This window comes from Poecilia latipinna, unplaced genomic scaffold (assembly GCF_001443285.1).
Source record: "Poecilia latipinna isolate Pla-1442-1.1 unplaced genomic scaffold, P_latipinna-1.0 Scaffold243, whole genome shotgun sequence".
Classification (NCBI taxonomy): domain Eukaryota; kingdom Metazoa; phylum Chordata; class Actinopteri; order Cyprinodontiformes; family Poeciliidae; genus Poecilia; species Poecilia latipinna.
In genome coordinates this window covers 485,256-509,254 of record NW_015112859.1, presented here as the reverse complement: position 1 = coordinate 509,254, position 23,999 = coordinate 485,256, and the positions used below count along the sequence as shown (strand labels likewise).

The following is a 23,999-nucleotide window of genomic DNA, read 5'->3' as shown; positions in this document are numbered from 1 at the left end:
TATGAAGTTTCTGTAAACAAAAAGGGCAAGTTGAGACCAAAACACCAGACTGGAAACTTTTATCATCCAGTTTTTAGTAGAAAGAGAGAAAAAAGAAAAATAATAAATCATAAAAATGGAAATTATTGAGTCACAAAAACTAAACTAGTACAAACATCGGTTATGCACCTCATAAAATAACACAATCTTCTTCTATTCGACTCTGATTACAGATCATTTAAAACGCAGCTTATGATTTATGAAACCAAAACTAAATCGAATATTGATTCCTTCTCAACATTTGACCCCACATCTTGTTTCGCTGTTTCTCTAAAGTGGATTAAAGGATAACTGGCTGATTATTAACACAGAAGGTTAAAGCTATGAACCAACAATAAAAAGATTTAAAAAATATATTCCTGTTAACTGACTGAACTCTTTCCAGCAAAGCCTGAAGGCTGAAATGGAAAACAGCAAAAACTGCCCAGTCACAAAGTTAGCTCGTCAGACAGCCAGACCACCGCCATGCTCTCTCTCACCAGGCCACGAAACGAATCTCCACCCAAAAAAATGAAAACACACGCAGACATACTGAACCTGAGGCCCTGCATGAGGAGAACGGGGGAGAAACGCTTTTCTGCAGCCACTCACAAACTGTTTCACTTGCTGTTTATGGACCCTCTCTGCTGCCTGACAGGCAGGAGCGTGCGTGACGTCAGCCGCGTTGCGCAAGCTGTTTGTCACCGGAAAAGGCCGGCCCACCGCCGTCTGATCTGGGTGCGGCAGCGCCTCTCGGCCACAGGGGGCGCAGTTGAGCTGCATCACAAAGAGAGCTCCAGGACAGAAAGCTTCTGGTCTTTCTGTTTGTAAAATCTGCTCCATTATCCGTCTGTTCTGATTTTAACACTTTCATGAGTCCATTAGACAGCCGAGCTTCTTCCTGAAGCCGCTTGTTAGCATCGTTAGCGAGCGATTTGCTTTAGCAGAGCTTTTTATAAAGGAAGCTGCTAAGATACTGAAATCTGATCAATAATATATGATCCTGAGAAGCTGCACAGCTGCTTGTTATGGCTCTAAATCAAGACAGATACAGGGAGGAGAAAAAGCTCTGAAATTAAACACTGCAAAAACACAAAACCATGTATTTCTGGTCTAGTTTTTAGTTCAAGTATCTTAGTTCGCTTGAAATAAGACAAAACTAACTTGCATACAAGCAACTTTTCAACAAGATACAGGAGCTTGTTTCAAGTCAATAGTTCCCTGATATTTACAAAAAGCATAGTTCCACTTATAACATGGGAAAAATGTCTCATTATAAGTGAAATTTACAAACTCCAAACATTTTATTTTCAATGCATTGCAACAGGAGACATAACATGGCTGAAATAGGATTGTAATAACCTTTAATGTTTCAGTCACTCGAGGTTTGACCCTGTAAAATATTCATAAACTTTTATCATTATTTTAACCCCAATTACTTGATTCCTCAACAAATTTAGATTTGAATCCCAGGCAACGTGTAAATATTTTTGTATCTGCAGAACTGACAAAGTTTCTATTTTTTCTGTAATATTCCATGAAAACGTTTGTGTAATTTCTTCATTTTTACCGTTAAATGAGACTTAGTTATTTTTCTTTTGAAGAATACTTTTTCCCTCTGCAATTTTAAGCCTTTTAACTGTGACTTATTAATCATTCAGGCATAGAATGGCTCCTAAAACCCCCAGATAAATTATTATTTGGTAATTAATGACGCTTTTAAAGCAAAGTTGCATTAAAACTTGCATTAAAAGTCCATTAAAAATGTCATTACTTCTTGACAATAGCTATAAACATTCATGAAAACTCCTTCATGTCAGCCTGATCTGCACCCCTTTAATTATAGTGTTACCCACTTTCTGACGGTTTAAACTTTCCATGGAAATTTCATCCCAAAACAATTTATAAAGTGGCCAAATTAGTAAAATTGTTGAACTGCTGTCAGGGACCAAAAAGTGGCCCCCGCGCCACACTTTGGACACCCTGTTGTAGAATAATGGGGGTGACGTACCTTCTACCTTGGTCTGGCTCTCCTTCGCCCCGTCCAGGTGGCGCTCGATGCTTCCCTGGCTGTAACACCTGGTGAAGCGCACCGGCAACGCAGCTGGACTGGCGGGCTCGACGCGCTGCTCCAGGATGGGCGAGAAATCCACAGACGAGTGCGAGTGGGTGGAGTAGGTGGAGGAAAACGGGTCTGCTGCCGCCTTCGTGGACGGCGACCCGCCTGCGCCGCCGTGTCTGCGTTTGCTCCTGGCGATCTCGGCGAAGGAGGTGACGCGCGGCGGAGGAGGCGGCGGCGGTGTGGCGGCCTGTGCGGCGCCGTCGCTCAGCCGCATGGGACAGCTCAGCATGCGCTCCAGCGAGCCGAGCCGCGGAGACGGACACCTGTCCAGGTTGCGGTCGTAGCTGCGGGAGCGGGGACGGCCTCCGGAGGGCGCTCCGCTGCCGCCGATGACGCTCCGCTGAGCCATCGGAGGAGAAATGTTGACGTACACCTGGCCTTCGATGACGGACGGAGCGACTCCAGCCGCTTCAGCATCCTGCTGACCGCCATTTTTCTTCGTCTTCTCTTCGTTTTCGTCATCCTCATCATCTTCATCATCATCATCTCGCTGAATCAGAAGAAAATGAACAAAACATACAAGTCAAACTTCTTGTTCTCAACAAACAGTTTTGCTTAGAGAAACTTCATAATTCATTTTATTTGTTGTTTCTGTTGTTTTGTTAATTTATTTGGATATTTAAAATGTCCTTCAGCTCCAGTGTTAAAAGTTCATTAGAATTTGAAATTTAATTCAAGTTTTTGCATTTTTATGCCCTAATTTCCATTATATTACATGAAAATTGTCTCAAGATAACAACACTATCGTTTATCGCAATAACTTCGCTATTTATCATCCATCAAAATTGGTTATTGTGATTGGCCTAATCATCAGAACGACTTCTGCATTAATTTTATTTTATTATTATTTATTCATTTTTCAATTTTATATTTATTCACCTACTTGTATATATAGCCCTGCAAAATCACCAAATCTTACAAAGTAATTTTAGTTTAGTTTCTAGTGCAAATATCTTAATAGACTTGAAAACTATTATTATTATTATCTGCAGATTTTCTTGTCTTGTTATGAGATTTAGTTTGTAACCATTTTATCTTTTTAATATAATTTTCTGTTGGTTCTTTAGCACAGTATGTAAAACATGGATATTATAACATGGTATTAATTACAAGTTCTTGATAATTATTGAGTCTGTAAGAAATATGTTTCATTAAACTGAGATAAGGTCTAGATTTAAAGAACACAAGTAGTGGTAAATAAATTATTTTGTTATTGGTTTTGTATGCACATGTTTTCTCTGTCTTACTGTTTGCTTGTTTTGTTGTTAAAAACCTGTTGAAATAAATAAATAAAATCAAACTTACAAGCAAAATATAGGAACTAATGATTCCATAAGGTTTATAATCTGCAGAAACTAATAAATCAGGATTCTCCACTCACTCGAGACGACGCTCCATCTTCGTCCTCCTCCTCCAGCCCCTGCTCCTCGCCTCGCTGCCTGAACAGGAAGTACTCGCTGGGCTGGGTCGGCGTTGGGCTGCCTTTACTGTGCTCCGAGGAGCAGCTGTTGACCGACGAACCTGCTGGACTCGGGGACGACTGGGACGAGAGGTCACAGGTCACCAGCTTGTAGTAGTTCTGGGTGGCGACGACGAGGCGCGCCTGGCTCTGCAGACAGGAAGCGAGGTCGCCAGACGACCCCGCGGCGTGAGGAGGGTGGAAGGAGTTGCAGTTGGCATCGAGGTCGAGGGTCGCCTGGTGCTCCATGGAGCAGGAGCAGGCAGAGGAGCTGGAGAGGCGCGGCTCTCGGATGAGCGGGAAGGCGTTGGAGAAACAGGATGGCGGCGGCTCGGTCGGGGATGTGTGGAGGTCCAGGTAGAACGCCCCTCCCCCTCTGGCGTCCTGCTGGTTTCCGTGGAGATCGGAGACAGACGATGTGCCAGCCGGCGGCGGCTGCTTCTCCGGGATGCCATTGTTCATCTTGTTGTAAATGGCGCTGAAGTTGACGAGGACGCCCTCGGAGCTGTTGCAGGACGAGTCGCTGCAGTAGCCCTGCTGGAAGTCCGGGAACGGCTCGGCAAAGGTTTCCGGGAAGTTCTGGGACAGAGCGCAGCAGGAGCAGTGCTGATTGGACGAGCCGGACGAGTAAGAACCCGTCTTGCTGCTCTGGCCGCATCTCATCGGCTGATCGTCGTCCTCTTCGTCATCGACCCAGTCGTGCTCGCCGCAGTCCATGGACACGTTGGAGCCGCTGCTGCCGTGGCGGCGCTCCCTGTCCAGTCCCAGGACGTCCAGGTCGTCCAGGTGGTTGGACAGATCAGAGGACGCCCCCCTCAGAGATTCCCGACTGCTTACTGCGCCGGAGCCATGCAGCAGGAACGGCTCGGACGCAAACCCCAGGAAAGGAGCCATGGCGTCGTCCAGCGCGGCGTTCGTCTTGCTGTGCAGGTGGAAGGACGAGTCCTCCAGGTAACCGTGGAGGTTGTCGCTGTCGTCTTCGTCTTCCTCATCCTCGTCTTCGTCTGTGTTCAGGAGGAACGGATTGCGGCGAAGAGGGTTCCTATTCCTCGGCTTGGCTCTGGGTAAGGTGTGAGCCGTGATCAGCAGGTCCTCTGAGTTGCTGGAGGTGAACGATGAGTCGTCGCTCGCCGTGCTCCCGCCTCGCCCGCCGCCACCTCGCTTCTCTCTCCCCACGCTGCCGCTGGAGGACGAGGAGCCACTGGAGGTCTGGATCAGGCTGCTGTAGAGCAGAGCCTCCCTCTGCAGGACATCCCTCTCCGGCAGTGACGTGGTGCGGCTCAGGCCAAGGCTCTCCGGCGGGCTGAACGGGTTGGTCCTCTTCAGAGATCCGCCGCAGCCCCCCGAAACCTGGCAATGCATCAGGGGAATGTGATGCACGATCAGCGTTTCTCCAGAAACCTTCGGAGGGCTGTTCATGGTCCCAGAGGAGGAAGGTAGGAGGCGGATCTACAGCAGCAGATTGAGGCTGAAGGTTTTTCTGGTTTGCAGATGTTGTTTTCACTCAGCTGGGCCCAGTTCTGCAGGACCGCCGGGGATCTGGAAGCAGAGGTCGGGGAAGTCCACACCGTGGTCAGAGTGGTACATCTGGACAAAAAAACAAGAGACAGAGTCATCAGGAGAGGAAGCAGCAAGCTTACAAAACCTTAACAAGTATTTTTGGTCTAATTTCTAGTACATTTCAAATGAGACAAAATTAACTTACTGGTAGCTTTTTACCAAGATATAAGAGCTTGTTTTCAGTCCAAAATCTCTAGTTTCACAGACAGATTATTTCTCTTATAACAAGACATTTTTTCCATGTTGTGATTGAAATACTCTGCCAATGGATCTAATTTTTTTTTTACCAATATGAAAGAATTAACTTAAAACAAGCTCCTACATTTTTCTGAAAAGTTACTTCTAAGTTAATTTTGTGTCATTTCAAATTTACTAAGATATTTGCAGTAGAAACTAGACCAAAAACACTAATAACATGGGAAAAATGCTGTGTTATAAGTGGAATAATCTGCCAATGGAATAAGTATTGATCCCGATACGCAGAGCATCCTAAGTTTAGGAGCATGTGCTTTAATACATACATTGTAATTCCTTAACTTTGAGATTGATTAAAAAAACAAACTTAGACTACATTTTTTGTTTAATGATTACTTTTTTGTTAAATTTGAGCTAAACCTTGCCCGTGATTCTGTATAATAAACGAGGAAAAGCCTGATTGGTGCATTAACGGGCCTCTGCAGCATCTAACTGCTGATGAGGGAGTTCAGGTGCGTTTGTTGGAGAAGGGATGCATCTAAACGTTGGAGTCCTCCAGTATTTCCTGAGCTACACAAACCTACAAGCATGAAGTGTTTAAATGTGGACAGAGTGAGTCAGCATCACGTGATAAACACCAAGCATTGACTCTCTAACAGGACTATGATCTCATTTCACCGCCTCAACAGCACAGACACCATCTCCCTTACCAACATCATCATCATCGTCTCTGTTGCCGGGTAAAATAAGACCACTTTCATAATACCCTGCAATCAGTTCTCTCCACGTCACCTGTGGATAATTACATGCTATATTTTATTAGAGATGAACATAACAAATTGCAATAACTATATCGAATTTTTTTCAGTCTCATCCAATCATCAATAATTTACTTACTTTCCCCCTCTTACAGTCATATATCATTATTAATAATATTTCAGATTAAGCGCTTTACATGCAGTCCTGTTACTTCCCTACCTGAGCCTGCAGGTTTGAATGCCAGCATGTTAAAACCAGTATAACAACTGGAACGGTTCTCCAGTTTGATGACCTTATTAGCGAAGACTTGGCTTTGAACAAAGAAGTGAAACCTCCACAATACGGCCATCCAAAACTGTGAATAACTCATTTATTTAGCTGATTTTAACCAATTTTAATGTGTCTCGGTCCACTGATTTTCTCTTTAGCAGGATGTTCCAGTATTAGCTTAATGAGCAACACAATGCTTGACAAAGGAAACCCAAAAGGGGCTTAAGAGATTAGCTGCTGGGGCAGAAAGGATGATTGCATAATGTGTGTTTGGACATATAATGAAGTGTGGTTACGGGAGGATTACAGGTTTAGTGATTGAAATAGGTAAGTCTGATGTTTTGACTCAAAATAACGCATTAAAGCCGCAGCAAGTAGCTTTTACAGAAAATGTTGTTTTTTTACATATTTAATAACACTGTCCATATATTGGGACAAATATGAGACAGATAAATCTTGAAAAGACAGAGCTACTCCACCTTCTTCCGGTGCCGCCTGAAGAAAAGCGCCGGTCAAAAACAACCAATCAGAGACAAGAAGAGGGTCTTAATGCTGCCAATCAACCTCAGGTACTAACTGCTAAATGTGACGGTGGTGGATAAACAACTTACCGTTACAGGAAGCTAAGCTATTGGTGGCTAAGCTAACTAGCCTTAGCATTCGGCGCTGTTGTGGTGAACCAGCTGTAGCATAAAACAAGGGGGAGGGTGTGAGCACCTTGTACACAAGGGTGATTGACAGTGCTAAGATCTTCCTCCTGGCTATGATTGGTTGTGTCTGACAGAGTGGTGAATTTGTTCTTTGAAGAATTAAAAGAGTAAATTATATGCTTTTTTAAAGAAGGTGTCAAGCGGATTTTAGCTTCTATTATATTGAAAATATATTTGTAAACCTCAAAATGCAAACAAGAATGTCTTCAGAAAAAAAGGAAGAAATACAAGAGACTGTTTGGACAAAGGGAAAGATTTAGCAACAAACCACTAAAATACAACAGACCAACAAAGTAGATTCAGAGAAGTTCAGCTTAGAGAAGCGACTAGTTGTTTCAACAATTCAACAGTATGTGGGGGAAATAAAAGGCTTCGCTTATTATAACGGAAAAACTGTCAATTAAGAAGGAATTTAAGTGAAAGGTTTTAGTGAATAAGGAAGCCAGTTTCTATGAGAACAGGGTGGGAAGCTGACCTATTAATGGAGCTGTGCAGGATGAGGAAGCAAAGCTGAAACAAAGGACATCCTCCCACTTATATCATCAGGGCTGCACTTCCAGGAATATGTGAGCGGCGGAGGGAGAGCAGGCAGCACTTCCTCACCAGGAAAGACAATTTACACGTCCAGACCAACGGGTGATGGACATGATTCACAGAGTTCTTATCGTCTACAGAATATAGTCCAGTTAAATTTGTGAAATAAAAATAGCAGCAGGCCTCTTCTGTAAAAGCAGGGACAGAAAATAACTTCAGGATTCCCACAGACTGTTTCCTGTTGATACTCCAGACATTCAAAACTCAAAGTTAAGGAGGAATGGATGAACGGACCCAAAGTCCTCCCATTAGAATGATCTGAAATGATCAGAATGTTTCTGTTAGCCGGAATCGGGTGTTTTCTGATGTGAATGTGGCTTTAAATCCGTCGTCCCTCCAGTCATCCCTCCAGTCGTTCCTCCATCCTGCTCTGTCTGAACTCCATGCTGCCTCTCCTCCTCCTGCCACGGAGGAACAGTCTGTATCTGTCTGCCTGCACATCCTCCCTCTGCTGGAGATGAATGCAGCTTTTGTTCGCTGCTCCCGTTCACCAAAACGCTGCTGAAGACGTCTGGAGGGAGGAGCTGATGAGACGAAATGCTGTAATTTAACATTCCTGAAGGCTTCGTCACAACTTACTGGGACAAAATGGAGAAGTTAGGTTGATGTCAAGTAGATAAAGCTCTGGAGTTTACTAAGATATGATAACAATCCAGTGATTTCTAAACCAAACAAAATAAAAATCAAAGAGTTATTTTGTTTTAAAATCAAAATTGTGGATAGTGTCGTAAAATATTCTGCTTTTTGCAACCTCAGAACTGGAGTATGTCACTTTTATTTTAAAAAATGTCATAGAAAAATATTTTTTTATTTAAAAAAACTATTTGATTGTTTTCATAAAAAATATATTTTACTGAAAATAGTTTTAGAAATGATTTTGAATTTAAAAACTATTAAAAAACTATTGTAAAAAACTTTTTACAAAAGACAAAATCTATTTAAACAAATTATAAAAAAGATTATTTTTAAAATAAAGAAGTATACTTTTTATTTAAAACAATTTTAATACTAAAAAATGTAATGTAAAATGTAGTGTAACAGTATGGTCTGAGACGAATAATCTGTGAAAAAATTTAGTTTCTCTGCCTTCTCCCAGTGCTAACTAAAAAAACGACCAATCAGAGCCAGGAGGCGGGTCTTAGCGCTGTCAATCACCCTTTGAATTGCTCTCTACTGTGCTACAGCTAGCATAACTTGTTGTAAATGCTCAGGCTAGTTAGCAGTTTTTTTCTTAAAATAAAAGTTACAGCAGCTTTAAATCTTCAGCTGATTGGTTGCTGCTTAAGGAAAACAACTCGACCCTGAGAGATCCCGGTCGGTCAACCCCGGGGACGTCTGCGTGAAAACATGACCTCGATCCCAGCTTTCCCCTCCAGGATTAACGGCAGCTTCCCTCCTCTGCTGTTTGTCTGCCTGAACTTGAGGAGCTTACAAAAGCTTGCATAACTAATGCCCACCATGTGCTGGCGCCACCAACAGGCGAGGATATTAACTCACATCCAGCAGGAGATCACTTTAGATCAGGAGATCCAAAATGCGGCCCGGGGGCCTATTGTGGCCCTTGGGCTGATTTTGTGCCGCCCCCAGCTGAAATTCAAAAATTAAATTTGGCCTTGAAATGCAGATGGAGACTTTTAATTTAAAAAATCAAGGTAAAAATAATTTTCTTAAACAGGAAAATGTAAAGTACAAAAAAAATAATTTGTCTTTTTATAAGCAACTTTTAACAAAAGGTAAAACCAAGTTTATCCAGAGACTTTTATGGAAACACCGACTTTGCTGCAACAAAATCAGCTTTAATTCTTTCTTAATCTTGGCTAAATATAGTGACCGTTTTGAAAGACAGTTACCCAAATCCTTTCTTATTACTGAAAATAAATTTATTCAGTCGAGCCCAAAAGAAGCTGAAAACTACACGGCTTTCATTTAATACAGTAAACATACAACATCTAATATCGTGTATTAGGGTCATTGTAGGAGCTGCACAGTGGTGCAGTTGGTAGAGCTGTTGCCTTGCAGCAAGAAGGTTCTGGGTTCAATTCCTGGCCCCAGTCTTTCTGCATGGTTTGCATGTTCTCCCTGTGCATAATGGGTTTTCTCCAGGTACTCCACTTTCCTCCCATAGTCCAAAAACATGACTGTCAGGTTAATTGGCCTCTCCAAATTGCCCCCGAGTGTGTGTATGCATGGTTGTGTCTGTGTTGCCCTGTGACAGACTGGCAACCTGTCCAGGGTGACTCCACCTCTCGCCCGGTCAAGGGTGTAAAGAAGATGGATTGAGGGTCATTGTAGAAAAATAAGTAGTATTTTCTGCCAAAAACTCAGAAACTTTGAGAATAAGCTAAGAATTTTTGTAAAACAAAACAAGGAAGTTGTTGTTTTTGTTGTTGTTGTTGTTGTTGTTGTTGTTTTTTAACCATTTTTTTTAGGATCCAAAATTAACAAAATTACTTTTTGGAGCTTTTTGTGTGTGATTTTTTTTCCTTTTTAAATTTTATTAAATTGATGATTATTTGATTTGAAAAGTTAAGACTGCAGTAAATAATGCCATTCAAAATAAAACAATTGATTCATAATATTTCTAATTGTTCCAAAAATCTCTCTTTTGCGTGAACCGAAAATGAAGGGTTAGTCGTCATTAAAAATATAGATTGTTAAAAATATAAGTATGGTAGATCAACTATTATTGTTCAGTGGGAATCTGAACTGTTGCCAGAAAACAACAAATCTTATATTTGCAGCGTGTTATATGATATAAATTAAAAAAAAACAAGTGAAAACAGTAAACTGTGCTTTTGAGAGCAGGAAAATAACATAAATCAGTAAATAACTGCCAAAATTAAAGTAAAAAAGAAAGTATATTATATCCCACATGTTAAAGGAGTTCATTGTTTTTGTTTGTTTGTTTGTCTTTGTCCTGAATATATCAATTTAAATGTTTTGTTTCTTTGCTTGTTTGTTTAGTTGGTTATTTTATGTTTGTTGCCGTTATTTGTCAATGCCTCTTTTTGTTAGTCTGTAATGTTTGTTTTATGTAATCACTGATTGGTGAATAAAACTTAAAAATGTATTTAAAGTTTTAAAGCACCGTTTCTCAAACTTGTACAGTTTGCACACTGAGGTGAACTTCCTGTTCTGTTCTCTTCCACAGAACAACACAATGAGAATGTGAACAGGTTATTAATGAAGTCCCTGCAGCTCGTAGCTCTCCTTCAGTCAGACAAACGAGCCTGAAATACAGAGCAGGCCGGGGTGTATTCACGTAAACACACACACGCACACGCACACACACACACACACACACACACACACACACGCACACGCACACACACACACACACACACACACACACACACACACACACACCGCCACCAAACAGTTGTCAGGGCAGCTTTAAATCAGAGCAGCAGTGCAAGCAGAGACTCAGGAAAACAATTAAGCTTCAAAGCTGGTGGGAAAAACCTGTTCATTTGTGTGAGTTGTTTGTAAAGAAAGCACTAGATTTATAGATGCTACCAGGAATCTCAGCCACAGTATATTTAAAACAAGCATTACTAGAAATATCAATATATCTGCAGCAGAGACGGGATTTAACGCATTCAGTTTGATTAATTAGCTATATAGATTACATTTTTTAACACAATCAATTTTTTTTTTACATTCAACGGTTCCTTTATGTTCGTGTTTCTGGTTTGCCTGTAAATCTGACGCACAAGCGTCAGCCGCAAACAGAGATTAACGACAAAGACGCTTTTTTGTTAATTTCTGCTCCTAAAAACGATCTAATGGGATGACGGAAATTACAATTGCTGTGTTCAAGTTGTGCTAAAAGGAGTTAGCCTATCAGCAAAGCTATTCAACCCTAAATTAGCATCTCAATGCTAAACATGTAGCAGCAGCACAGACGCTAATGCTAATGTCAGCGTCTACAGTCGACATTTCTACAGAAGCTCCATGAATGATCAGGAACTGAAACACTGGAAAGACCCATTTAAAAAAAATCCATTTACTTCAGGAAGTTTATCACTAAGTTTTTAGACTGTAAGTAATATATTTCATTAAATTGAGATAAGGGGTAGGATTAAATAAGTGTTCACTTCTTTCTGCTTCCTTTCAAACATAAAAGTCGTGGAAAACTAATTTTTTTTTTTTTGGTTTTTTATTTACTTGTTTTTCCTTATAAAACCAGCATTTGGTAAAAAAAAAAAAAAAAAAAAAGTCAACTCAAATACCCAGGTACTGATCAAATTATAAATCATTTAATATTTAAAAATTACATAAACGAGCCAATATGTAAAATTAAGTGTAAATGTTGGAATTTAAGGCCAAAAATCACAATAACTCAAAGTATAAGATGAGAAAAAAGAAAATGTTTCCAAATCACTTTCTCTCAATAATGAAACTTTAACAAAAACTGTCTGTGTGTATTTAGGTTAAAAATGTTTGTTTTTCATTCAGTGGGTAGAGAATCCACTGAATGAACATTTTATTACTTCATAATAAAAATACTCAAGTATAATAAAAATACTCCTAAAAGTACATTGTTTTCAAAAAAGTTGCTCAAGTAAATGTGTTTGAGCAACTGTAACTATTTACTACCAACTCTGGAGCCAGACTCAGTCAGACGTAGACGTTATTCACCGACCTCTGCTGCTGATGAGAGAAAATCACTCCTCAGGAGAAAAAATAAAAAACACAACAGGGCATGAATCATATCTGCACTCAGTGGCGCTGAAAACTGTAGATCCTGACACTGCAGATTAACATCGCAGCCCTCACCGAGACGTTTCCGAAGGCAGACATGCAAACCTCTGGAGGCCCTCGATTACATAACCAGAGAGACGCTGAAGAACAGCTGAACGGAGTGGAGAGGAGGCACGTTGGCCGACACACTGATGCAGAGGTGGTTCAGGAAAAGGTCTTTGGCTGAACGCTGCTGAGGCACTAATCCTGTAACGCCACAGTGATTAGCTCAGCGGACACTGACGCAGGAAGATTCGACCAAAAAACGCAAACCGAGAAACAGAAAATAAGCATGAATGGTTCCTGAAGCTGAGCTGGGAAGCTACGCAGCTCCAAGTTATCACAGTACAATGATATTTTATAGAATTAAAAATCTTTTGTCCACTAACTTTTTTACTGTGTAATGCCTAAGTTAATACATTAATTACTTTTATTTTAATAAAGTTTTAAAAAATAATAGATACATAAAAATATAAAATGTAAATCAATACTAATTAAACATATTTCATTTGCTTAAATAAGCTGCTGTTTCCCACAACACAAGCTAATTTATAAAAATTGCATTTTTAAATGAAGCTGATAATCAAAACCAAAGCAAAAGCATAAAGTTCTCACATTTAACAAGCTGGAGCCAAAACAGTTTCAGGCTTAAAGACTATAAAATGAGACTCGCCGCATCACCGTTTCTATTATCAGCTGAATCTATAAACATTGTCTACAGCTCTGTTTATAAACACTGACAGCTCCTTTAATATCTCAAGGAAGAGTTACTGAATTCAGTTTGAACTGAAGTGTGTTCCTCCTGTTTGCAGGACGGTTGAGAGAAATAATGCTGCATTAACAATCCCTGCTCGCTCTTTAAAACAGCATCTATATTTGCTCTTATTTATCTAAATAACTGTGTCTTTGTACCAAGAGGAAGGATCTAACATTTACATTGGAGGCATTTTTAGTGACGTAATGACTTGGCTCCAACGTTGTGGTTCATTGGTGGGTTTCTTTTATAGAACCAGTGGAGAACTGGCTGTACCACCAGCCCTAATTTAGAACAGGAACTTCATTGTTGGGGAAAACACAGTTCAGACGGCCACTGATGGTCAAAGCAGACATACTGCACATTTTACAGGAAATGGACACATTCAATGATTATAAGAACAGTTTGATTTGATTTTGAAGAAACTAAAGGATCTGTTCTTTGAAGAATTCCCATTTCAGGTTGTAACATTTCCAGTGCAGATTTTCTTAAAGGGGCAGTATCATGTAAAATCAAAGGGTTTTTTTTAGCTTTACACCATGTTATAATGTTATTCCCTCACCAAAAACATACCTGATTCTTTCATGCATGTTTGAGAAGTATTTTAATCTCCATGGCAACCATATCCCCCACCCAGCTCCTTCAGGCTAACCAGGAGCAATTAGCAAACACCTCAGTGCAACGCTGATAAAAACTTTGTTAAAGGGTCAATTGAGGAGTCATGTTGTGATGACTTCCTGAAGGCAGAGTTTCAGAAAGAGTAGGAGTTTTTAAAGAGACAGAGGCCTGATTTCAAGGTGTTAAATCAGAAAATCAAATTTCTTTTAAGTCATATTTGATATATACAGCATTTTTATCACAACTAAATATAACATAGTTACTTGATTATGCTATAAAATGGCACTACATGACTGTAAAACACATAATTAAGCCCTTTTAAAACGGTTTTCAGTCTCAGACAGCAAAATCGACCCAAGACTTATTTTCTTTCATTGACAATATTTTTAGCTAGTAAAATGGATCTACCACCTGACAAAGCAGGAAGATCATATAACCTCCACCAGCAGCTGCTAGCAGCTAATGCTAAGTAAGCAGCCCTTCACAATAAGAGCCAAAATGCTTTGAACTTTAAATAACATATATGGAGTAATTTTGCATTTGATTTCAAATGTCAGAAATGTCACACTACTACTACTAAGTACTTATTACTTGACCTGTAATGATAACAAATAATAATGCAAACACATTATCAGATATCAATAAACTTTAAATTATAACAAACATTTAACACTGGAACAGGAAGACATTTTAAATATCCAGAATAAATAAAGAAAACAACAAATAAAATTAATTGTGATGTCTCTGTAAACAAAACTGTCCTTCAAAAAAGGGCTAGTTGAGACCAAAGCTCCAGAATGAAGATTTTTGTCCTCCAGTTTTCGGTAGGAAGAGCAAAAAGAGAAAAACAATAAATCATGAAAATAGGAATTATTGCCTTCAACATGTGATTAATTGATTTATTGCTTATTGTGTCCATTATTATGAATGCCTCTTGTTTTTAATTTTTAAGTTAAAACACATTTTTTGCGTTAGGATGGTCAGTTTGAGTGTATTTCCAGCCTCAAGGATGCCAATAAATTTACTCAGCTTTGCTTGACACAAATTGGCAAAATTATGCAAAGTATAATTGCACGTGTTGTAATATTTCTGCTGTACCAACAGACTTTGCTCCACATGGTCATTGGTTAAACAAGCAGGCCAGTGTTGGAGACTGGAAGGACGGCTAATTAAAACCCAGACACAAACTCAGGGCTTGGTGACTGACATATATGCAGCTGATGAACAACAGCTGAGTCACTGTCAAAAGACATCAGTTTGAGCTGGAGCCTTATTCCCGTTTTAGTTCTGGAAGAACTTGGGTTTATATTTAAACAGGGCTGGACGACATGACTGAAAAACGTATCACGATATAAGCGTTTCATCGATAATTGTTGATTTTTTTTTTTTAAATATCTGAAATACTGCCAAGCTGGTGGCATGACTTTGCGTGTTTTATCCACAGTTTTCACTCTACAACATTGTTTATTTGTAAGCAGTTATGAGGCAAAAGGTGGTAAAGTGACTCAACAAGTTGTTGCTAGGTAACCAGAGTTGGAGGGAATTCTAAACTGTTCGTTGCCCAGCAGGTTGTTGCTAGGTAACCAAAGATTGAGAGAGTTAGTTGATTCCACCAAATCACTCTGGATCCAAGTCCAGAAAATATTCTGTATATTACATTCAATACTCTAAAATATCTATTAATATTGATTACCATACCTATTACAACATATATTTTTATTGATTTATTGTCTAGCCCTATATTTACATGTAAATCCTGTCAGGAACTAAACTAAAAAGAGAAATAATCACAAAATGAGTGGCCTGAGATATGTAAACCTAATAGTTTATTTAGTCTTTTGTGAGTAAATATAATAAAATAACTTGAAAAAGCTGAAAATCCTGAACAAATACTAGAAATTTAAAACAAAATCTATATAAAACAATACAATATAATAACAAACAGGACACTAATATATAAAGTAGCTCATGTACTTTCAGAAGCTGTCCTAAAATTTAAAAAATGGTTTTAAGTGCATCTATTGCCACTGTAAAAAGGTCAAAAACCTGAAAAGAAAATAATACAAAAGAATGAAATTCGAGCTTCTTTGGTTTGCACTTGAGAGACAAACAAAAATTATCTAACAATGAAAGACAGGCAACAATGTCAAACGGTGAGAAGGGCTACAAAATGCAGACCAGCCCAGCACAAAAACAGTTTATATAACAATATCACCTTTTATTCCTCTGCATTCCTCCTGAGATTATCTGATTGTCTTTAACGGTACAGACAACAGGATAAGACGCTTTACAGACACAAAACTCCTACGCTTTATGAAAATACTTTAGGAAAAAACAAAACAAAGCCGAGATTAAAAAAGAGCAGGAAATTAAATCTGAGCAGTCACAGTCACTCCCTAAAGGAAAAATTTTACACAGATGATCAGATCAGTTTACACAGATGATCCATCTGATGGGAATCAGGTTAGGTATCAAAGCTTAATGCTAATCCTGCAGCCCTGACACAAACATAACGCTGTTTAGATCAGAGAGTAATCTGCATCCCTCTCTCTGTAAAAGACAACAAGACACCATCAGGAATATAACAGGAAAAACAGGCCTCCAGCCTTCAAAATAAAAGCTTAAAAATAAATTTTAAACAAGGCCATTGTCTCAAAGTATTATTCGTTGGGTACACTTCTTAAATTAGATCAGATTGTATTATTGAAAGATAATGTAACATATCTTCTTTTTTTGTTGAGCTTGCACCTTTAATACATCAAAACTGAAACCCTACGTTGTTCATGCCAAAAAGAAAAACACATATACTGTATTTATTGTGTTTAATGTAGAAATAACTTGCCTTTTTGAGGGCACAAAAAGTCAAAATAAAAATCTTTATCTGCCAGTAAAAGCCACATTGGTGTGTAGGGATGGAGATTTATGTTATCGAATAATATCTATGAAATTCAAATAATGAAAACTGATAGCATTGTAGAGATTGTTTGCCTTATGATTTTGGTTCCATGAAAGCATCAATAGATAAATGTAAAAATATTAAATGCAGTTACTAAGTGAGGTTTTCATATTTTTTCAAAAAGCACACTTCATTACGTAAATATATGAATAAGCATATTTTTTAAGGTTTTTTTAATAGTAACTGTATGTACACAGTCATTCAGTTATCTACAAAATACTGCAAGGAAGTTAGAAAATACCTTAAAATCTACTTTGGTGTGTGCTGCTTTGCTCAAAATGTACTTTTACTTAATATAATCACTTTAAATAAAATCCGCAAAGATAATAATTCATATAAATCTTTATAACAAAAATGAAGCATAGAACTCCTCCCAAAAAACAAAAACAATGATAGAAGTTGACATGCTTTTATTTTGAACGGCCAGAGCGGAAGTCGTACTGGTACGTTCTTTTGAACGTGACGCGTGTTGCTGAGGATGATTCCAGTAATGTGGGATCAATATGGAGATAACAGAGGGGACAAGGCCGCTGAAGGGGCAAACTCTGCGCCACCAACAAACATACACTGTATAAATATAAATCTTACTAATTACAATCTAATTCAGAGCAGATGGCTGCCATATTTAATCCGAACATACACAGTTAAACATCGATGAAGATGGTGATGTGTCAAACCGTTAGAACGAGCCTTCATACACATAACGCCACAAGCTAATTTTAGGGTCACCTTTCCATTAAAGCGTAATTTACTTCACTGTAGACGGAAAATATTTCACTCTTAATAAAATACTATGAAGCGGGGAAACCGAAGCTGTGTTTTTCGGTTCAGACTGCATCATATTATGTTTTCACCTCCGACTCGATGATGGTTAGCGGAGCCTTTTCTCCTCACCCACCCGCGGTTCAAACAACAAAAATCAGCATTTATCCGCTTTACCTTGTCCGACGTAGTCTTCGGTCGTTCCGTTTCCGATAAAAAACCAACGGGTGTAGCGCTGTATGACCGAGCTGGTGGGTTGCTAGTTTTCTCCGTGTGGGAATGTTGTTTTCTCTCTGAGAGACAGACTGCAGGCAGGCAGGCAGGCAGAGCCGCGGAGGAGCATCGCAGGATGGGAGGGACCCGGAGCCTCACGTCAGCCTGAGGTCACCATCTTGGCCCCAGACCGGATTATCTGACCCGGGCTGGGACAAATGACTGTCAACAAGCATGTCGCCTCATCCAGGGATAAGTTCTATACTCAATAATGAGGGATTTTACACAAAGATAACAACGGTTTTTAATTCTATCCAGGGCCGGCCCAAAGCTGCTTAGGGCCCCTACACCACGAGGGAGCCCACAAGCGCACCAATCTAGCAATATATATATATATATATATATATATTTATTTATTTATTTATTTAAAGAACCTTGAGAACAAAAATTGTTCTCAAGTAAGAGTATCACTATTTCAACATATTTTTACTCAAGTAAAAGTAAAAAGTAGTCAAGAAATTACTAAAGTAAGAGTAAAAAAGTATTTCGTAAAAAGGCTAATCAAGTACTGAATAAGTTATCAAATTATCAATCATTTAATATTTAAAATTACATAATCAGAAAGAAAAAAAATAAAATTAAGTAGAAATGTTGGTATTTGAAGGACATAAATGACAATAATTCATAAAGTAACAAACAAATAAAATAGGCAAACTAAAAAATGTTCCAAATCAGTTTTTTCAATAAAAAAAACTTTAACAAAAACTGTGTGTGTCTGTGTCAGGTGAATTTGAGAACTGTGAATAATCCAGAAAATCCAGAAATTTTACTCATGTAAGAGTAGCAATTACTTTATAAAAAAAAATAATTAAGAGAAAGTAAAAAGAATATCATAGTAAAATACTCCTAAAAGTACTTTTAAAAACATTACTCAAGTAAATGTGCCTGAATAAATGTAACTAGGTGTAAATTCTGTTACACCTAGAAATACTTTTTCTATATTGTTACGCAAATAACAGTTAATCTCTTCCTGTGGCTGCTGTCCCTGTTGGGGATGTATAAGATGTCAAACTCAACTTGTTTACTGTAAATGTATTATTCATCAGCTGATGTTACTTCTGAATAGTTAAAAAATGGCACACTAAATACCTCTCTACATTTCAAACTCCAAATTATTTTTTTGTTTGTTTCCCTTGCGAGGTTAAAATCAACAGCCATAATAGCCACTGTTATGATGTAAGCTAATTACAAATTATGCTAATGATAGTAGATATGTTAGACTCATAGATTAGTTTGAGTATCATGTTCTTTGTAAATCAGCTTGACCTCTACTACCAAACATAAAGAAAAAATACATTTAAGGTGGGATCATATAATTAAATGTCAAATCTGTTTACCTTATCAGCCTTTCTTCTGTTATGTTAAATGAGCCCCATCTAGTGGTCATATTTTTTATTACAATCAAACAGGACGTTTTACAATGACATTTAGCACAATTAAGCACATTAAATTCATTCAGAAAATAAACAGTTTCCTGCTTTGTCATTGAATTAATTGAAATTTACTGATATATTTCACTGCACAATTGAGCTGGCTGCCATCATTTTCATAAAATTAAGTGGACCTCCTGCAATAAATCACCAAAAATAAGGCAAATATGGACACCTGGTCAGATTCCAGAAACTCATTAGATTATGTGAACTAAACTAAGCATAAAATGTGGCAGAAAAATTGTACATCTTTCTGTTCTTCTTTTTCTTCTTCTTCTTTTCATATTTTTTTTCTTTCCAGCCCTCCAACCATGCAGCTGTACCTTTATTAAGTTGGCCAAAACTTGACAACTCAGAAAATAAAAGCCAATACATTGACATGTGGTAACTGCATTTCTTGGGTTTTTCTAATTCTTTGTTACAGTGTTGGACACTAATTTGAATTAAGGAAGTATATTCCTGGAAAGGTAAAGTGGTGCTTTATTCATATAGTAACTTTGAAGCATCTGTCTGGGTGGTGAGGGAAGTCAACCATCCAAAACCAAAGTTCTGTATGTCTGGTACTTGAATATAACTTTTTTAAGCATGCTGAAGTAGGGTGAATTTTTGCAGTTTAATAAAAAACAAAGACAAACAAACAAAAAAAACAAAAAACTCTTTTTCAAGGCTGTTCTGAAAAGGCTTAAGCACTAACTAGCAAATTGAATACCCCATCATGATACCCCATATCTTGATGGGGTATCAGGGCTACCAGAAAAATTTTGTATTTCACTCTTGTTGGCATGAATAATAAAACCATGTTAAGTACTTTATCTGAAAATGTTTACACATCAGTTTTTAGTCAAGTTAAAAAGAAATGACAGTACAAATATCCATAATAAAATAATTGCACCGCCACTTGTTTGATTTTTGACCATCTGTTTACGTACTTAGCATCTTAAACCAGTCATCTGTTGTGGTTTGGATTGTAATGTTGCAAAAGTGAAACTGCTGGAGTGGTTTAATTGGGTTTAATTGGGTTTAACTGGGTAAAGAGAGTGATGGGTGGTTTCAGTTGTGAAAATTTAGTTTAGTTGTGAGTTAGCTGTTTAATTCCCAGAGTGACAACTGCAAAAAGCAAATTTTTTTAGGTTTTAATTTGATAATTCTGGTGAATGTCGTGATAGAATTAAAAATAATCATTATGGATCAACATTTCTACCAATTTTTTGCTCTTTCCACCTTTTAGCTGGATCACAAAACATCCCACCATGCTGAATGGGAGGGCCCTACTGGCAACCTAAAGGTAATGCAATTATTAGTATGGGTTTAATATGGATTTAATATCCTAATACTCTCCACATGCATTTTTGGCAGGAGATTTTTTGTACTTGACCAATGAACTCCCTTTTTCTGCCACTAGATGACAGAATGTGTCCTGTAGGAGTAGCTAAGAGCTGCATTTTTTCTAAATCAACTTGTAATGGATTTATGCTTGCAGAATATAGGTGAAATATACTAATTTCTGGTTTAATTAATTATAAACAACTGATTTTGTACCAAACCAAAGATGATGTAACACTTACTCAAAGGATCCACAAGTTTCACAATAAGTTTTGAATGAAATATTTAGTTTCTGCTATAATAAACATTTTAATATACATTCAACATCATTTTACCTGCTCTGGTGTCTTTAACTCTGAGTTTATTAAGAACTATAGCTTCTACGTTTTCTGATCTGGTCTCGTCCGGTGAGATGAGGATAACGGCAGCTGCATGTGCATACAGGATCTCCCCATAATCCCAGTACTACCGACGAGGTAGTTCATTATATAATGTTTGTTTCTGTTTTTTTCAGATTAAAAAAAAAGATCTGTTTACATAACATGAGTGGAAGTTCTGTACTAGAGTCTGATCTTTGGCATCCGTTGCTCAGCTGTATAATCTTACATGGATCCCTCACAGAGTGGATCTGCAAGTAGCTTTTTGTACAAATATACATATAAATTGTTCTATTTATGAAAGTATCCAAAATCAAACCTTAATACAACAAAGCAATCTTAAACAACTGTAAAAGAATAAATAAAACACATGCTCGTTGTTCAGAGGCTTATTTTATATCTATACAACTATTAAAAAATGTAAATACATTTTAAAATGTTTTAAATACAGCAGTCACATAAGTTATGTGTTGCATTCATGTCTTAGAATATATGAAAATAAAATATTTTTCATAAGATCAGAAAGGAACATCAGCTAGAAAATGTTGAAGTAACTTTTGTATTTTATGTAAATATTGCATATAATATGACTCAAAATGAGAAGTTACCCTTATCTGGCAATAGTTGCGCAAATATTTCATTTATTACAAAGAATAAATCATTATATTTAATTAACTTAAGGATGTTATGAGCTTAGATACTTTTCAGATATTTACCTGGTATTTTAAGAACTACAAAAAAAATCAATAAAAATTTTACCTCTTCCAAAGATGTCTTTGAATTTTTTCAGTTGTAAAATGTCAAATGTTCAGCGTTCCTCAGTTTTTACTAAAAGTAACATTTCTTACATAAAATCAGTCTTTCGGTCTTTTAAAAACTTGTTTGAAATAAAATAAAAATTCTCAACAGACATAAAATGAAGCTTTCTTTCTTGAAACACCTGCAGGTTGAACCTGCCTCCATTAGATCCACCTCATGTCAGTCAAGCGTTCAGGATGAAGCAGCTGTGATTGGTTAGTTCACATCTAGTTAAATGCTTAGCAGGTTTCTCAGCTTTATGGAAAGAAGAAAGACATAAACTGGGTTAGTTTGTTGAGTCTTACAGGTATTTCTAAATGTTTGTTTTCCTGACTTTTTCTCAAGCCATGGCAAATATTCAATGGTAGCATTTTTGGGGGCAGTTATTTTCAGACTTAAACATTTCCTTGAATGATCTATATTTATGGTTTAACCTGATTTATTTCTAGGCTGGTGCTGCTCTGGCTGCTGTTCATTGGGGAGCTCCAAGCCAGAACTGAATGTCAGCTTGCTGATTAACATTTGAATTATGAGTTTTGGATTGTCATACACTCTATATCTTGGGCACCGGAGCTTATAACTTATTGTTTCACAGCTTTCCCTCATGATTCTGCTCCTGCTGAGAGCAATGTCCCTCATGGCTACCAACTGATTCCCTCTTCGCAGTCTGAGGTCCTCAACCATCAAGAAAAGTTTCCCCATGTTCCTTTTGTGAATCAAGGTTACAACTCAGGTGCCAAGATATCAGCAGAAACCTCAGTTCCATGTTTCTGGGCACCAAGGGAGAACATTCCCATAAACTCTATGCCTCAGGTACCTAGCAACCATCGGCAATATTAAAGGCCAGAGTCCCACGGAACCAGCCACAGGCCAAATTCTCCAAACCAGGCCTTTAACTTCCAGCAGGGGCCCAAACCCCAAGAGCTAATAAACCACTAACAAAGACCCCCAACCCAGAGGTCTCAGGGTCCTTCCTACCAGCAACATTATCTACCCCTGTCTCATGGGCAAAGATGCAAGCAAAACCCCTCTTTAGAGGCACCTATCAGCCACCAAAGACATCAGGTGCCCAAACCTCAAGGACCAAATCAACCAAATCCTCAGGTCTGGGAACAACACCAGCCTTCTGATAGAATGTTTCATTCTTTGGATCAAAATGAAGGAAGACGAAGAGTTCCACCAGGTAAGTTTACAGCATTTATATTTATCCCCTCGACTGTTTTCTACTGTCTCTTTATGATGAGTTTGCTCTAAACTATGGAAGAAAGAAGACTCGAGACTTTTTTGTCTTTACTGGAAGGGTAATGATGACTAATTAGTCATCATTAGTCAATGATGACTAATGGCTTCAATTTCTTCACACAACTAAAATATTATCTAAAGGAAGTTGGTGGGTTCTGGTTGTAAAACTTCATGCTGAGGGTTACAATTGGTTTTGATAAAGTATAAATTACCTTTTTGTTCTAGAAAAGATACTCTAAATGGCCAAAGCTTTATATTAAAGACGTGGGTCAATACAATTTTTCTAAAAGTTGCATGAAACACCTGTTACGAATCGGAATCTCTAAACTCCGACTCCTTACTCCGGTCCGTGAACGCAGCAGCAGAGCCGCCTCGCTCTACCGGATTTCAGCCGGTAGTCTGTCGGTCTCAGCCGGTGACAGTCAACCCTGAAACCCCTCAGGGCTCCGCGGATTGTCCGCGTCACATCATTGCTGCTTCCTTTTTTTTATTTTATTCATTTGTGTGATGGCGCGGAAAGTGAGTGAGATTTTTGGCTGGAGTATAAATGACTGCGGAGCAACAGGCAACTGGGTTGGGGAAACTCACTGAGGGTTGCTCGGCTTTGGAGGAACTGCAGAATCCCGCTGCGATGTCCCTGCTGTGCGTCAGAGGTATGCGCTCTGGTTAGATTTATGTTAAATATTATGCTTGCTATGGTTTGAGAGGGGAAATTGGTACAAAACTGTAGAAGGAATTATACAGAACTCAAAGCGTAAAGTCTATTTTTAGTCAAAAATCACCGCATTTTAAGCAGGAGTGAATTCGACTACATCCAATTGTTTTACAGAAACCTTGAAGTCGATGCCTTCGAGTCTAAATAAGAAGATTACAGTAAATCTACTTTATTCGTGTGGAACCTCCTTAAAACTTGAACTTAACTAGAAAAAGTTTTAAACTGGAGAGCAAATTTTAAAGTAACATTTAGTGGGGGGGGGGGGGGGAAAAAGAAAACACCCTCAAAACTGGTTTAATTTTTTTTTTCAATTTAAAAGGT

The 23,999-nt window shown here is 38.3% G+C and overlaps 2 protein-coding genes across 5 annotated transcripts in view; one reads left to right on the top strand and one right to left on the bottom strand.

The window, feature by feature from the left end:
* The window catches only part of rusc2 (RUN and SH3 domain containing 2), a 31,469-nt gene extending 13,573 nt beyond the window's left edge, over nucleotides 1-17,896 (bottom strand). The window contains exons 1-3 of one of the 4 annotated variants that reach the window (XM_015032518.1): nucleotides 17,698-17,896; nucleotides 3,522-5,186; nucleotides 2,030-2,630 (exon numbers count right to left, since the gene is read on the bottom strand). In XM_015032518.1, the coding sequence (XP_014888004.1) occupies nucleotides 2,030-2,630; nucleotides 3,522-5,018 (2,098 nt within the window). In that variant the 5' untranslated portion in view covers nucleotides 5,019-5,186; nucleotides 17,698-17,896. Of the gene's footprint in view, nucleotides 1-2,029; nucleotides 2,631-3,521; nucleotides 5,187-7,568; nucleotides 7,682-12,332; nucleotides 12,453-17,697 lie in introns of those variants that run through there. The other 3 variants (XM_015032522.1, XM_015032521.1, XM_015032520.1) reach the window with 3 other exon arrangements.
* Nucleotides 17,897-23,349: 5,453 nt separating this feature from the next.
* Nucleotides 23,350-23,999, top strand: part of LOC106947472 (uncharacterized) — a 146,982-nt gene continuing 146,332 nt past the window's right edge. The window contains exon 1 of the mRNA XM_015032488.1: nucleotides 23,350-23,616. Coding sequence (XP_014887974.1) covers nucleotides 23,511-23,616 — 106 coding nt within the window. The 5' untranslated portion in view covers nucleotides 23,350-23,510. The remainder of the gene's footprint in view (nucleotides 23,617-23,999) is intronic.